The sequence below is a fragment of the Chiroxiphia lanceolata genome, chromosome 2, assembly GCF_009829145.1.
Source record: "Chiroxiphia lanceolata isolate bChiLan1 chromosome 2, bChiLan1.pri, whole genome shotgun sequence".
NCBI lineage: Eukaryota > Metazoa > Chordata > Aves > Passeriformes > Pipridae > Chiroxiphia > Chiroxiphia lanceolata.
The window spans coordinates 75,404,533-75,417,917 of record NC_045638.1 but is presented as its reverse complement, the minus strand read 5'-3'; the positions used below and the strand labels follow the sequence as shown (position 1 = coordinate 75,417,917).

Here is a 13,385-nt window from a genome sequence, read left to right as displayed (position 1 = left end):
TTCTTTGTCAGTTAATATATTAATATGATTTGTTTGAATCTGCTAGAACTAATTCAGTCTCCAAAGAACATGTTAAAGTATACATAGAGCAAGAGAACACGCAGCTGGATGGTTATAATTCCAAACCTGCATGTGCAAGAAACAGAGCTGTTCCAGAGGAGAACATCACTGTTTCAGAGAGTGAACAAAAACCATTCAAAACACTGCCTCATTCAGGAATGGATGAAACATATAAATTTCCTGTTGTACCTGAAGCAAAAATTTTTCAAGCCATAGTGAGTTGCATTGGAGGTGATGGAACTATTTATATAATACCTAAATCATATGGTAAGTTTGCGTAGAGGAAAATACATTTGTCTATGAATCTGAGCACTTTGGTGTATCAGAATATACTAGATGTGTGTTCTAGTATACATGTGCTGAATCAGAACACAGTTCTAGAAGATTCCTGTTGGAAGGGGTGCTGTTGGGAGGTGTTGTGTCCTTGGGCATAGGGGGTGAGGGGCAGGTGCCCCTCTCCCATGGGGAGAGGTCCTGCAGCTTCCCAGCAGAGGAAACCCAAATCCCCAGGAGGTGTTGCTCTGTCCTTAAATCAGCTCTCCTGTCCTCCCACCATCCCAAGAAATCCAGAAAACCCAAGCATTTGGATGGGTAGTTTACTTGCCTTTCTCCTCCTGGGTAAGGCGGCGAAATTGTGATACATTTTACTATTAAAGTAAATGAAGTAACTTACTTAAAGTAACCAAGATACAGTCATAAAGATTCTTACAAATTAGCCTGATTCTGATATATTACTGGATGTTTTCCTTCAGTTTGAGCTCAGTACCCAGGTTCCTTGGTCTCCTTATTTGTATTGTGATAGATTCTGTACCTCATAATATTTTCTGTTGGAAATGGGTTAATTTTTATGTGACAGATGCAGTGTCAGTCTTCAGTAGCACCACTAGTATGTCATGCTTTAGAAAAATGTTTACATACAAGAACATTTAATTTATGGTTTTTGCTCCACAAGTACATTTAACTACTAGATCACACCATAAAACTTTGAAATTCAGAGTACAGGAACCCCACTTGTCCAGGACTGAGTTGTTCCTGCAGTTAGTGCTGTAGGCTGTACCCACAGCAGAAGAGGTTCTGCTGGACACCTGCTTTGTGGTGTTTCATGGTGTCCTACCACTGTCTTTGGGAGTCTGATGTCTTGTTTGTGCTTTGTATGGCTCTTGTATTAGTCCTGCCAAGGTGTTGGATGCAAAATTTATAGACCCTTCTTCTCTGAGATGAGAATGCAGAATTAAGGGCTTCAGAATTAGAAATGCAGTTTACTTTTTATTTTAAGTAGCAAGTTGTTAACATTTACTAGATGTTGAACATACATATTGTATCAGTGTTGGAAAATATTTTTTGTAGCAGCATGTGTATTTTATGTTTATATATGTCTTCATCTGAATCTTCTGGGTTTTTGTGATGAAAATATTTTGTATGAATATGTTATAGACTATTTTGAATTTTTTTTTTTATTTCCCCCTCACCCAAGAAACTGCACTAAGCAGATTGATGACTGAAATACAAAATACCTTCAAAGGTCTTGGTCTTCTGATACCCTACTGCTGGAAAAAGGGAGAAGCTTGTGTTGTAAGAGGATCAGATACCGTGTGGTATCGAGGTAAAGTTGTAGAAGTCTGCAGTAGTACTCTCCAGGTAAGTTTGATTATATGGGGGAGGAGGGTGTATGAATGTGTGCATATGTATGTTAAAAAAAAAAAAAGGCAAATAATCCAATCCCCTAAACTAAACTTAGGATCCCACACTTTTTCATTCAGCTGACCTGGCAATGCAGATGCTCCTTTTGCTTAAAAGTGTGATTACTTCCCTGAATTTTACATTTATTTTAAAGATGAATTGCCTACCTGTTCAAGTTGTCATCATTTTCCCCATAGTTTTCCAAGTAATGGTAAGCTTTCTTGAGTAAAAAGCTACCCTTGGTCACCTGTAAGTAATCCTTTTTGAGTTTTTGGTTCTTTTATTGTTCATACCACATACAGAGTGCTTTCAAAACAATTAGGTTTAGCATCCCCCTGCCCTGTCCCCACCCAAAAAGTTGTGGCTATCTGTTTATTTTGAATTCTTTCTGCTGCACAGATATAGAGCTACTTTTTCTCATTAGTTGTTAATCTTACCTAACCTCAAGTCTGCTCATGATTTTTTGAGTGTAGATTTGCAAAGTCTTGACACTATCCTAGTTCACAAATTCTTGCAAGAGAAGTTTAGAAACTGAACTTCTAATCTACCATACCAGTTTTTAATGCTTTCCTTCATTTCCACTTTGTCACAGCACCTACTTACCATCACGCCATTATTTTTTTCTCTAAAAAAGTGGATGCTGTAAATGAACACTGACTTCCTCCTATTAAACTTTACTGAAATTATTCCTGCTTTTTTAAGTTAAGCTTTGCATTTCATATAGGTACAGTACATAGACCGTGGTTACATAGAGAGCATTCCTCAGTGTCATCTATACCCAACTACATTTTATACTGCTATTCCTCCATTTTGCATCCCATGTCAGCTCTACAAGACATTACCGGTGAGTAATGGCAAATTTGAGTTAGTAGGTAGCTACTCACATCAATGCACTGTTTAATCATAGAAAGGTTTAGACTAGTTGCTGGTATTTTTTCTTGCCTATACAAATTCAGAGAAGACCTGATGAGTATCATTTCAGCAAGGCAGCCTTTTATCAGGAACAGACAGATGGCTTTATGAAGGGACCATGCTTCAAAAGCAGCTGTCATTGGAGTTAAAACCTTTGTGAGACAGGACACTGCAGTAGTTGGCAGGGTGATACTCTGAAGTGGCAATTTGTTTTGTAATAGCACCAAAAAGTAAGGCCTGGATTTCTTAATGCAGAATGACCAGAAAATCATAGATCTTCAAGTCCTGCAAAAGTATTTCTGTCATTCTGAACTCTCCTGTGTAGGAAACAATCTAAGCTAATACCAGTGAATTGTTTCAGGGGTTTTTGTTAGTAAATAATTGGTAGGTAAACAACATCTTCACATATCATCATACCTTGCTTGATTTATATGGTGCATTTAGTAAATTTGAATTACTGAAATTACTAGCTTACTTTTAAACTTACTTTTAAAGAAAGCCCTTTTATTGCTGGAAGCAGTTAAAGAGATGAAGAAAGACTGCAGCTCCAGCCAAGGCCAGGGGCGTTTGCACTATCTGTCCTGCTGGTGCAGACCTCAGACTGCAGGAAATGCCTGGACCTACCTCCTGGGGCCGGGACAGGCAGCAGACCTGCCTGCAAAAGGTTTGCCCATGTAGAGGACCTCCTGCAACAGGTGGCTGAGCTGCAGGAGGTGGTAAGAGGTCTGTGTAATGTCAGGAAAGCTAAGAAGGAGTTGGATAGCTGATTTCAGGTGCAGTCTACAGTGGCCCTACAGCCAGTGGCTGAACAGCCAGAAACTCTCCCAGTGGCACACAAAGGGGGGGGGGGGGGGCAATAATGCAGAAGAATGGAAGCTTGCAATGGCAAGGATCTGCAGGAAGCAGAGACTTCTCCCAAAGTTCAAGGTGCACTCGTGGAACTGCTTTGGCACTCTTGCAGGCTGACGAGGACAGGCCTGTCATATCAGCTGAGTAAGGCAGCACCATCTGCTGCCCGTGCAACCAGCAGTGCAGCTAACAAAGAGTGATGAGTGACAGCAGTGGGTGCTCTCTAGAGAGGTCTGCTACTTACTGGGGGCTCATATCATGGACGTCACGGGGTGACTGCCAGGCCTCACACCATTCACTCACTATAACCTGCTGCTGTTTCATGTTGGCCCCAGAGATACAGCTGGGAGCAGTCTGAGGAGTACCAAGAAGGGTTGCAGATCACAAGAGCAGTAGTGAGGTCTGTGGAGCCCTGGCAGTTTTTTCATCTGTCCTGCCTGTGAAAGGGAAGGGATTTGAAAGGGCCAGTCCAGTCTGGTGAGTTAAGAAATTGTTATGGAACTGGTGCCACAGCCAGGGGTTTGACTGCTTGCACAGTGGCACTTCCTTTGAGAAACCTGGTCTGCTGGAGGCCTCTGGGGTCCATCTGTCAGAGAAAGACAAGAGCATCTTTGGTCATATAGGCTTGTCAGCCCTGGAGAGGGATTGCAGGTCAGCAGGAGAGCATCTGAAGAGCACCACCTGTTGGAGCAAGTCCAGAGGAAGGCAACAAAGATGATCAGAGGGCTGGAGCACCTCTCCTGTAAAGAGACTGAGAGAGGTGGGACTCTTCCGTCTGGAGACGAGAAGGCACCAGGGAGACCTTATAGCACCTTCCAATATCTAAAGAGGACTATGAGAGAGCTGGGAAGAGATTCCTTTCAAGGGCATGTGGTGACAGGAGAAGGGGGGATGGCTTCAGATCGGCAGAGGGCAGGTTTAGATTCAATATCAGAAAGAAAAGCTTCACTATGAGGGTGGTGAGATGCTGAAACAGGTTGCCTGGAGAAGTTGCAGAAGTTGCAGATGCACTGTCCCCAGAGTGTTCAAGGCCAGGTTGGGTTGGGCTTGGAGCAGCCCGGTCTAGTGGAAGGTGTCCCTGCCCACAGCAGGAGGGTTGGAGCTAGATGATCTCTAAGGTCCTTTCTAACCAAAACCATTGTATGGTTCTGTGAAAGAGCCTGTTGGATTGGGAAGCAAACAGATACTGTGGGGACTAAAGGAAGTATTTCAGGTATTGTGTTTTGCTGTCTCTTGTTTTAGATTAATTCTTTTTCTTTGGATTATGCTTCAGACAGTCGTGTACACTTACATTATTATGTACGTAGTAAAGGTTAGACTTGGCAAGCCTCATCTTTCTAAGCCATTCCACAATCTGAAAATTGTGGGTTGGTGTTGTCACATAAATTTTAATGCACCAAATAGCAGATAATATTTAAACGGTTGTAGACAAATCAGACTAAGGATGTGTATTTTCAAATAAGTTTGTTTAATGATAGTCATGTGTTTTCACATGGTTTAGGAATAGGAAGAATGTTACTTATCAGCATCTTAATGTATGGGTTTCTTGCTTCTCTCCAAATAGATTGGAAATTTTTGGCAGCAGGATGCAGTAGGTTGCCTTCAAGAACTACTTACAAACGAAGAGGTTGAAATACATGTTGAGGTAGCTTGCTTTGTTCATAGATGTGGAAGCTTATTTTTCAGGACTTTTTTTCCTTTTAACTGGTATTAAAAATAATATATGAAGGAACATAGTAGTAAATGTATTTCTTAGACAAAAATAAAACTAAACTTGTTTCTCCTGTGACTTGACCTTTATTATCGTTTTCAGACCTTAAACGTGTCCCTTAGAGATAGTCACATTTTTTCATCCTGTTTATATTCTTGTTGTCATTCTGACAAGTAACTTAGGTTACTTGTCAGAATGCAACAAGTTTATGCAACAGCATAAATTCTTCTAAATTCTATTTTAAGTGATTACATTTTGACATAGTTAAGTAGGGGCATGCTTAAATTTTTATCTTAACTTTATAGGGAAACATAATCTTCATTGCCTGAAAACAAGCAATTTCAAATAGTTTAATTTCTAATAATAAATAGTGAAAGAGAAAGGTTTGAATGAGCAAACATGGGATAATATTTCAGTGTTCAAATGAGTAGTTGATGCTGCCATTCCAGAGCTAGATATATTCTCATTTGTGTCATAACTTACCTTAGTAGCCATCCTGACTTGTTCTGTGTCTTTGATGAATGAATATGGTGCATGTCAGCATGAGAGGTTTGAATTTCCTGGTCACTATTTCTAAAACCTCAATCACACTATTACTATCATATACCTATTTTGTCTTGTGTAAACAGAAATTACCAGATAACCCATGGGACAAATTGTCCATCAGCCTGTATTTTGGTGGGATTTCGCTTTCATCCTTCATGGCACACCAGAAGTACTGTGTTGCTGAAGATTGTCAGGATGTACAAAAGCTGGTGAGACTTGCATGTGTGCATCTCTTTCAGTGTTGTTATTCCAACATTAAAAAGATTACTCAGTTTCTTGTGACCTTTGAGGATTGATCTGTACTGGTTTTTGATGTAAACAGCAGTGAGACAAATACACAGGTCTGCAGCATAACAAGTGTAGATACAACATGTTGATAAGATTGTATGGAATAGTGGGTTGCCAAGAATTTGTTCCTGGACTCCATAATGAAAACATATTTTTGCATTTCTGTTTATAGTCCAGTTAGTTTTTGTGTTCCTCTAAAACCTAAAATGCTAGGATAGGTTAATATTTTTATCACTTGAAGGGATTAGTGTTATTCATAAAAGTATATCCAAGGATGGAGATAATTCAAACTAAATTGAATCAGATATTTCTGCATAAACCCCGTGATTTCTAAGGGAATTACCTAGGTTCTTTATTCCAAATATCTGTTGTTCTTTAGGGAAGGGTTGAATTTTTCACCTGTCGTCATTGTCTTAAATCCTACATAAGTAACTTCTTTGTATTTTATTTATATTTTTTTCTTGGAATCTGAGGATCAGGTTTATTTAAATTGCTAAGACCGTTACTTCATTTTTCTCTTAGTTCTGTTTAAGCCTGCCAGTGTATTTTTCTTTCCAACATACATCATTTCTTCAGAAGATAACTTTACAGTAGAGCACGCTGCTGTCGCTGCAGAAACTGTACGTTTTGTTATGCTGTATAGGAGCATAATAGGAGCTGCATTCATGACCTGTGATCCAGCTGAGCTATGTGCATAATTTAATGCACCAAGGTTTATTTTGTTGTGAACCGAGTGCATTAATGACACGTAGAATTTCAGACTGTAAAATACGTGGTTCTAAAAGAGGACACTATGCTACTGAGAAAATATGTATCTGTACTTTACAATATCTGTTGCCTTTTTGAAAGAGTGATAATTGTGGTGGCTGAGTTCATTTATTCTTTGCCTCGCTCTTAAGGGATAACTTGCTCTGGCAAACTGCAGGAACACAGGGGCATGGCATTTAGGATTATCTGTGCTAATTAATTGCTATGATTTTAGTTTTTCTTTATAATTTTTTTTCTTTAAACGGAATACATTTTTAAATTAACAGCAGTCTAGTTACCATGTCAGTGTGTTCATATCATTTCAAATATATATTTTTTGTTTTAAAACTGTTAGTTAACTAGTTCTCTTATCTTTTAGCTAAAGCTTTTTAAAAAATACCTCGTAAGTGTTGAAAGGAAAAGTTGAGTAATATTTTTTCCATCAAGGACACATTGTTTATTATTATACACATTCTTAGGTAACTCCTTTGAACCCAAAGTCATACCAAAGCTAGTTTCCATTTTGTTACTAAATGTGATGCTCAGCTGAAGTCTGTCTTGGTCTAGGTGCTCTTTGCAGGAGACGCTCATGTTTCGCCTTCCTATGTGTTGCCACCACTACCTGTTCCAGGAGATATCTTTCCTGTCAGAGTTTCCCATTTGGTGTCTCCTAAGGAGGTAAGTCTTGTAGACATCTTGCATATGTTGCAGTCCCATCAAGCTGGTGAACATGGCTAACAGTTTTAGAGCATTAGAAAGGTTCCAGAATGGTCCTGAGTTATTGATGCAGGTGGTTGTGCAGGGCAGGATCTGAATGAACTCTTAATTGAAATACCTGTATGGGTGGGGGCAGAGAAATACTAATCATTTCTCTAAAAAGGAGCTTAAGAGTTACTGTGCTTCTGTCTGGTACTTACCCTGCATAATAAGAAATTAGGTCATTGGATTTTAATCTGGCAGAACAATAGTGATTTTTGTGTAAGCCCACGTGATTTTCTGTAGTTCTAGTAGTCTCCCAGACAAAAGGCAGAATGTAAAGTGCATTGATCAAATACAGGATTCCTATGTGGACTTTGAATGTTGAGTGATGAAATAGAGAAAGAAGAAAAGGGAGCAAGGATGTGCTGAACCTTTCAAACATGGGAACAAGTAATCTTTTGATAATTGTTGATCACCAATGGAATTCGAAGTTTCTAAGTCATTTGCAAGAATTGTAACATGAGGGCCTTTTCTTGGAGTAGGTTTATATTTGCCTTGATCCTTCTGAGAACCTTACAAAGCAGTCTGCCACAGAGGGAGCTGCCAGCAGTGACTCAGAGAGCCTTGATGAGGCCCTGAAGTGGTGCAATAAAATTGTGGAATCTCTTCCTCTTCTAACAAACTTTGAAAAAGGTACATTAATGTGTTTATTTTCCCTGTTGCTTCATATGGATGTACCAAAAGCCCAAATTTCTTTTTGAAGAATAGGAATATTTGTATTTCTATGCATCTTTAAATAAAACTTTCTGAGAGTAAGGAATACCACCACACTATAGTCATATGATACACTATAATAATGTTTTTACTTTTCATTAAATTGAGGCTTTTGTGTCATTCTCATTCACTGGAAAATGGTGGACAGAACTCGATTCTGATGACTGTTAAAGTTATGAATTGAGTTTTGATGACATTTGGTAGTAATAGAACTTTTCCCTTAAGGAACCTGTCACTGAAGCTGTAACTGTGAAAACATTGTTATTAAATATTCCAAAGACAAAAGTTGTGTATGGAAAAGGATGTAACCAAGGTTTAGAAGTTAACGTGAACCCTAAGGAACATGACTTTAATTCTGGATTTCTCCATTTAGGCAAAAAAATGGGCTTTAATTCTCATCCACAACCGTTGGGTCTAAAATAGCTTAAAGAATGTGGGTCTAAACCTTTGTGAAGAAAACAGTTACTGCTAATACTTGGTTCTACTAACAAGTGAAATTCTGGTTCAGGTTTTAAGCAGCATCTGCCTCATGTCCTGCAGACTTAGGTCTGTTCTCTTACAGATCAGTCTTTTTACTAACTGAAATGTGCGACTGAGTCCAAGTTGAGAAGTTTTAACATTAAACTGTTTGGGTCACTATCTTTACCAAGCAATTTGCTGTTATTTTTCATCATTGCCGTGTGAGGTAGAGAAGCTTGACTTAAATTGCGTACTAGTGATTGTGAATTAGAGTTCAGAGAGAATTGGAGGATGCATAGAACAAAATCATAGCATGAATTTAAGAAAGAAAAGGAAACTTAGTCTCTGTCTTTTTCTTTTTACAGAACTACCTTGCCTTGCAGAATATGTGGATGGCTTATGGTATAGGGCAAAGCTCCTCTCTATTGTACAGCTTATCCCTGTTCAGATTCTGGTTCAGTTTGTTGACTACGGTAATTATTTAGTTGCCCCAACAAACAGGTAAATATATGAGAAAAAATGCATGTCAAATGTCTGTGTATGTATATATACACTTACATTACTAAATATGTACTTGCAATCATCTATTATTATTTATTTTTTTATAACTGCATATATATTGTTTATAATTTAGCGTTGGATTCCAGTTGCAGAGAAGGTGGGTTGGCTGGTTAAATAACTTCTGTCTGCGGAGCGTGGGGTTGTGCACCCGCTTCTGTCTCAGGTTGTTCTGAAAAGCCCATTATTATAAGATCAGATTTCTCCTTTATCTCTGCTTAACCTGTGAGTAGGCTCAGGAGTATAATCTGCTTCTGCACCCAAGAAGCTTACTCAAAACAAGGTGCACAAACAAATCCTCTGATCCTGTGAGAACTGCAGTCTGCACAGGAGATAGCTGGGGAATAAGATAAACAGATAGGGGAGTATCTGAGTGGGACACACCCTGCCCTGCTTGTGTGGAAAATGGAAGTTCAAATCCCTGTTCTGTTTGGTGCTGAGCCACACTAAGAACTGCTCCTGTGCTGACACACAGATGTCAGCTGTGTGTATCAAACACCCCAGGCTTTTAGGGTCCCCTAAGCTTGTATAAATTTCTCATATACGCATGTATATATACATATATATATACACACACACACACACACACAACACAATGAATATATGTATGTGTGTAGATAGTACTATCATACACCTGTATATAATACATATATATAGTGCATATGTACATATTTTTTATATGTACTGCTTATTCACACTGACTTGCTCTTGAGTTCATTGTGGAATCTACACATCCTTGCTGAAGACAAAATGGGATTTGAACAATTTCCTGCTTCACGTACTGTTGGGGTTGTGGGAGACAGTGTGTTTTATTTCAGGGTTGCATTTCCTGCTCTGCTTCCCCATTCCTTTGCTTCTGGGATAGAGAGATAGAAGAGTGGGGAGATGATAATACAGACCCAAGGTACCTATTTCCAGTAGTGTGTCTAGACCACATTCAGGCATGAAGCACTTTGTACCACAAAGGTTTGTGGAGCCTGCACTGAGATGATTTGCACTTGGATTTCTGTGCTCAGATCTTTGTTAGGCACTGGAGACTCCTCCCCAAGTGCTGTGGTGGGGAGGCAGTTTGTGCCAGGTGGGCCAAGAGGTCTGTAGGATGCTGAACTGCTTTGTAATAATTACTGTGCTAAGTCTTTACTGTGCTAAGGCCTGGGCCTGCCTGCCACAGGAATTGTTCAGTCTGATGCTGGCATGTTACCATAGAGCAGGGAGTCTGATCCCAGTTTCCACACTGTAAACCTACTACATGAACCATTCAGCAGTCTATCCTTACATCCTTACTGAGAGCTGAGTTTGACAGGTGGATTGTTGGGGGCAAACACTTCTCATTTTTGTTGTAGATTGCGTCACTTACCTTACTGTCTCCTGAAGTACCCTGTTCAGGCAGTACGAGTTCTCTTGGCTGGATTTAAACCTGCTTCGGATGACAAAAACACGAAAAGAATTCCTTATTCCCCAGAATGGAGCCTGAATGCATTGTGGGCTATGGTGGACTGCGTGGAAGGAAAACATCTCTCTGCTTCCATACTTGTGAGAATCACTTTTTTCTTTTTTTGTCTTTTCTTTTTTCTTTTTTTTTTTCCCCTCCTAGCTCTTGCTCAGCCTAAAATTCTTACTAGCACTCTAATTTTTAAGTATTTATTTTACTGTTTACCCTCATAATTTAAAACTGAGAACCATTTACTTTGAAGAAAGGAAATGATGTGGTGCTCTTTCTAAACCTGCAGTCAAAAATTTTTTGAGCATTCCTGCTGTTTTAAAACCAGTTTTATTTACTTAAAAACGAAGTACTCTCTGTATATTCACAGTTCCATTTAAGCAGTGAGTATAGCCAGTAAAATAACTTTCAGTATTGGTTAGCTTGAGATTTAAATCTGTTACTGTCAACTCTGTCAACTTTCAGACTCTTTCACCAGAGGTCACCATTTCTTTGTATGGCGATGACAAAAAACTAGTTCATCTGAAACTGATAGAAATGGGACTTGCAGAGTTGGATGAGTGACATGTAAGTACAGTGACTATGAACTACAAGTTCATACTATTCTGGAAGGATGATTTCAGAAGTTTAAAGCAAAGTATAAACTGCCAGTAATGTTGACAACTAGAATTTATTTTTAAAAAATCCCTTCTGTCCACTTTCACTCTGTTAATGAAGTATTTAATATAAAACAAAAAGCTGTTAAAAAAATTATTTTATTTATATGCTATTACTGAAACCCACAGTTACAGGTTTAAGTGTACTTGTTTCAGCAAGTACTGAAACAAAGAGCCCTAAGGTGATACAACATAAAGAGCTTTTGCTGCCAGTAACTGAAGAAGGTAATTTGCAGATATGTGGCCAAGCACTCTGCCCGTATGATAAAAATTAATTTTATTTTAGGCATTTGATCTCAATGGCAGGTGCCAGTGGTTACTCAGGCAAACATCCGTGAATGACATGTTGATGTCCATAGATCTAGTCAAACATGGAATATTTTTAATTAAGAGCTTTACACTGTGTTATCCATAGAGAACAGCGGAGACTTGGATTTTCAGATTTCTTGGCTGACTCTCTTATCTAGTATTTTTTCCCTCCCATTTAATAAGCACTCTTCTAATAGATGTTTACAGATAATGTTCCATACATCCTTTGATCTTGAAATAGTGAAACTTTATATTCACATCTCAATCTTTTTTGACCACGGAGTCCTAAGTGTTGTTCTGTGATACCCTTTTCACAGGAGTAGGTAGAACTAATGTACAGTGGTAAAGAAACAGATAAAAAGCTGATGCTAGGTACAGTTGTTCTAGTATCTTGTTAGAAGACTTGAAGGGAAGATGATAGTTCTGTTATTGTGACGTAACTCCTCCTTGTGTTTCAGGTTTATTTGATGACAGACATCTCCAGCACCAGTCTAGGATAGGGAGCAAACAGTTTGGGTGGGGGAGCACTACTGTCTTTATTCTGAACCATGTTTGCATTGTTGCTGTTTTCTGTTTCTGTTGTTACACCTCTTTCACTTCAGAGTTCAGGGAATAAAGTTTGTTCAGCATGCATCTGAAAGCTTGTTTTCCTTTACTGCTACAGTGTGTAAGGTTTCTTTGGCTGTCTCAGTTGTACTAAATCTTCTACATGCAAAGCTCAGCCCCTTTCAGTCTCCCTGTGGAAAGTTTTGTTCTAGATCATGGAGGAAAACACATGCACAATGAAGACTCCACAGCCTCTCCAGGCAACCACTTGCAGTGCCCAGTCACCCTCACAGTAGAAAAGCCTCTTACTGTTCAGAGGGAGCCTCCTGTGCTCCAGTTTGTGCTCACACACACATATCCTTACACATCTGTATCCTCAGGCTCCCATGAAAGAAAGCAAGGGTACAAAGCTGACCTTAGCAGTGGTGCCCAGGTGTGCTGTGAAGGCAGCTTACCAGGCTAGACAAACAGTTCTCACTGCTTCCCCATGAGTACAAAATGGCATAGACAAAGTAAGAACAGAGTTTGCTTTCACTGAGGAGAAAAGGGAGGGGGAGCAGAAGGGACAAGATGAAGAAAGTGAATACCTTCTACTGTGCAAGAGAATGAAATGAATTTTTCACCATCCACAGAAATGGAATTGGAGCAGCCAGCCTGGCAGCAACCCTTTTCTAGAGTAAGTACTGCAGAATTTTAAAAGACAAGTCAGCTTAAAAACATCTGTGAGGTGAGAGAACTGGATGAAGATGACCTTTGTTAATTTTCTGGTGTTTCTGAGTAGCTTGGAGAATTAACTTGTCCCCCAGTCTCAACCTGTCCTAGCCTTATGAATATAGATGAGCAGTTTATAGAACAGATTTTGTGGTCTGCAGATGCTGTTGCCTCCTAACTGAGAGATGAAAAAAAAATATTAGGAAGGAAAACAAATAGCCTAAGGCTGACTGAATAGGAGTGCTGCCACTCATTTACTCTTTTAAGTCAAGCAGTAAGTAAACTGACACCCAGGCTCTTAAATCTAGCCACCTGCTGTATTTCACCACAGCAGAGGTTAAAACAGCATGACTTGGATTGAGGAATCTTCTCTTAGATGTCTAAAATAACGTAATCTACAGCTGTTAGATTTCCTCTGACAGCTGATTTTAAAAAACAG

The 13,385-nt window shown here is 39.3% G+C and overlaps 1 protein-coding gene across 1 annotated transcript in view; it reads left to right on the top strand.

The window, feature by feature from the left end:
- RNF17 (ring finger protein 17) overlaps window positions 1-12,329 on the top strand; it is a 40,937-nt gene extending 28,608 nt beyond the window's left edge. Inside the window, exons 26-36 of the mRNA XM_032680479.1 lie at window positions 47-327; window positions 1,535-1,698; window positions 2,465-2,584; window positions 5,066-5,146; window positions 5,842-5,967; window positions 7,361-7,471; window positions 8,035-8,185; window positions 9,091-9,226; window positions 10,627-10,816; window positions 11,190-11,291; window positions 12,148-12,329. Of these exons, the coding sequence (XP_032536370.1) occupies window positions 47-327; window positions 1,535-1,698; window positions 2,465-2,584; window positions 5,066-5,146; window positions 5,842-5,967; window positions 7,361-7,471; window positions 8,035-8,185; window positions 9,091-9,226; window positions 10,627-10,816; window positions 11,190-11,288 (1,459 nt within the window). The 3' untranslated portion in view covers window positions 11,289-11,291; window positions 12,148-12,329. The remainder of the gene's footprint in view (window positions 1-46; window positions 328-1,534; window positions 1,699-2,464; window positions 2,585-5,065; window positions 5,147-5,841; window positions 5,968-7,360; window positions 7,472-8,034; window positions 8,186-9,090; window positions 9,227-10,626; window positions 10,817-11,189; window positions 11,292-12,147) is intronic.
- The last annotated feature ends 1,056 nt before the right edge of the window (window positions 12,330-13,385 follow it).